Source organism: Mizuhopecten yessoensis, unplaced genomic scaffold (assembly GCF_002113885.1).
Source record: "Mizuhopecten yessoensis strain PY_sf001 unplaced genomic scaffold, ASM211388v2 hete_36013702, whole genome shotgun sequence".
In the NCBI taxonomy this organism is placed as follows: Eukaryota; Metazoa; Mollusca; class Bivalvia; order Pectinida; family Pectinidae; genus Mizuhopecten; species Mizuhopecten yessoensis.
In genome coordinates this window covers 1-1,805 of record NW_018482461.1, presented here as the reverse complement: position 1 = coordinate 1,805, position 1,805 = coordinate 1, and the positions used below count along the sequence as shown (strand labels likewise).

General features: G+C 34.2%; 1 protein-coding gene across 1 annotated transcript; it reads left to right on the top strand.

Annotated features, from left to right (window-relative positions):
* The first annotated feature begins 191 nt into the window (after positions 1-191).
* LOC110444093 (neurofibromin-like) lies at positions 192-1,661 on the top strand. The gene is made up of 3 exons (XM_021488509.1): positions 192-361; positions 720-812; positions 1,332-1,661. Exons 1-3 carry the CDS (start codon positions 192-194, stop codon positions 1,522-1,524), a joined length of 456 nt encoding a protein of 151 aa, XP_021344184.1. The 3' UTR covers positions 1,525-1,661.
* The last annotated feature ends 144 nt before the right edge of the window (positions 1,662-1,805 follow it).

Below are 1,805 nucleotides of genomic sequence, written 5' to 3'. Positions count from 1 at the left end.
AATGGACTCATCCAGATCAATGTATGGTAGAGTCTACTAAAGTGACATAGGGGTGAAGGGGTAAATGAATTATTCTTTGAATTAATCTTCATGGTTTCATCTTCCCATTACAATCTGTATATCGTTTCTGCATAAATTATTACGAAGATAAATAAATTATTACGAAGATAAAATTCTAAACATAGATTAAAATGTACACACTTAATTTACCAAGGTTTTTCACCGAGATAGCGTCGGACTGTGACATTCCCGACCAAGGGAACCACAGCCTCTCTTTCATTAATGATGCCAATGTTCTGGCCCTCCACCGTCTGCTCTGGAACAACCAGGAAAAGATCGGAGACTACCTCTCTAGCAGCAGGTCAGTCTCACACGCACCCAGATTTTTATGAAAAAGGAAATTAAATTTTTATTGTAATATTTTAAAATTGAAAAAAAAACGAGTCCAGTCCCTTGCTTTGCGAAGTTTCTTCTGAAATTCAAACTTTTCCTTAGTTAAACATTGCTTTTCAAATGAAGATCTGGAAGTTCAGGAAAAAAAACCTGAAAAATGTATAAACTGATTTGTAGAAGTTCATTTCGAATTTCAATATTTATCATTTCACAAAATGGGCATTATTTGTTTGACCAGTACTGGAAGAAGGAAAGTGAAATCAGTTCATTTTATCATATTTATTGAAAGTTTTCACAAGTTAGAATGAAATGTTTGTTTGTTACAGAGACCACAAGGCAGTGGGCAGACGGCCATTTGACAAGATGGCCACCTTGTTAGCGTATCTGGGACCCCCAGAGCATAGACCACTCGACTCTCAGTAAGTGTTGTTGTCATGTTCTATGGAATTTTGCGGGTTAGCGACATATTTTCGCCCAGTCAAACTTTCGCCTTTCGCCCATAAATCAATTTACGCCGCCTGTTTATTTCGCCCTTCTCAGTAAATGATTATGTTTATTATGGTTTTCGTCTATTTTATCAGACTTGTATGATGTATTGTAGCCTTGTTGATGAAATACGTCTCAAAGTGATTGTTACAGTTACAAACTTTAAATCTGAATAAAATTTAACGGTTGTAAACATTTTCTTGGTAATTTACGTTTTGTATCAATTATGAGTAGCTATTACATTCATAAATTCAATCTTTTTGAGAATGTATTGAAAATCACTATCTATGCTTTGATAAAATTAATTAATCATGTATCTACAAGGTTCAGAATATCTAGAGTACTTAAAACACACACCACGCTGACCAATTTTCCTATTCAATGTTGACGTGTGATTCCGGCAATTGATCTGATAGAGTTATCTCCCATTGTTGTCCTTTCTCTTTTCGCAGTGTTGGAATATTTGCCACCAGATGGAGCAGTATGGACATGACAAGTACGAAATTCGAAGAAATCATGTCAAAACACAACATGCACGAAAAAGATGAATTCAAGTCGCTTAAAAATCTACACATATTTTACCAGGCCGGGACAAGTAAAGCTGGCAACCCAGTATTTTATTATATAGCTAGAAGATATAAGTAAGTTTATGTCTTGGTTCTTCGTGTTGAAATATATAACTTGATAATTATGTAAGTAATACTCCTGTTCCATACTTGCCAAATGTTTTGAAATTTCCATGGGAGAGATTGCACGTTCTTGCAATTAAAAGCATAAATAAAATGTGTGTATATACACCTTAGAGAAAAATAACACTTTTAAATGGTATCTTTTGAGCTGTTTAAGAGGAAATCATCAGATCTTTGAAAATAGGATTATTTAAGCAAATTCGGTGGTTGAAAATACTAAATTTTAGGATCATAAAT

Excerpts from the sequence above, each read along its gene's own strand:
- LOC110444093 (XM_021488509.1), top strand. The coding sequence starts at position 192 with ATGTACACACTTAATTTACCAAGGTTTTTCACCGAGATAGCGTCGGAC. Across the intron at positions 362-719 it reads GACTACCTCTCTAGCAGCAG|AGACCACAAGGCAGTGGGCA; the intron begins GTCAGTCTCACA and ends TGTTTGTTACAG. Across the intron at positions 813-1,331 it reads CATAGACCACTCGACTCTCA|TGTTGGAATATTTGCCACCA; the intron begins GTAAGTGTTGTT and ends CTCTTTTCGCAG.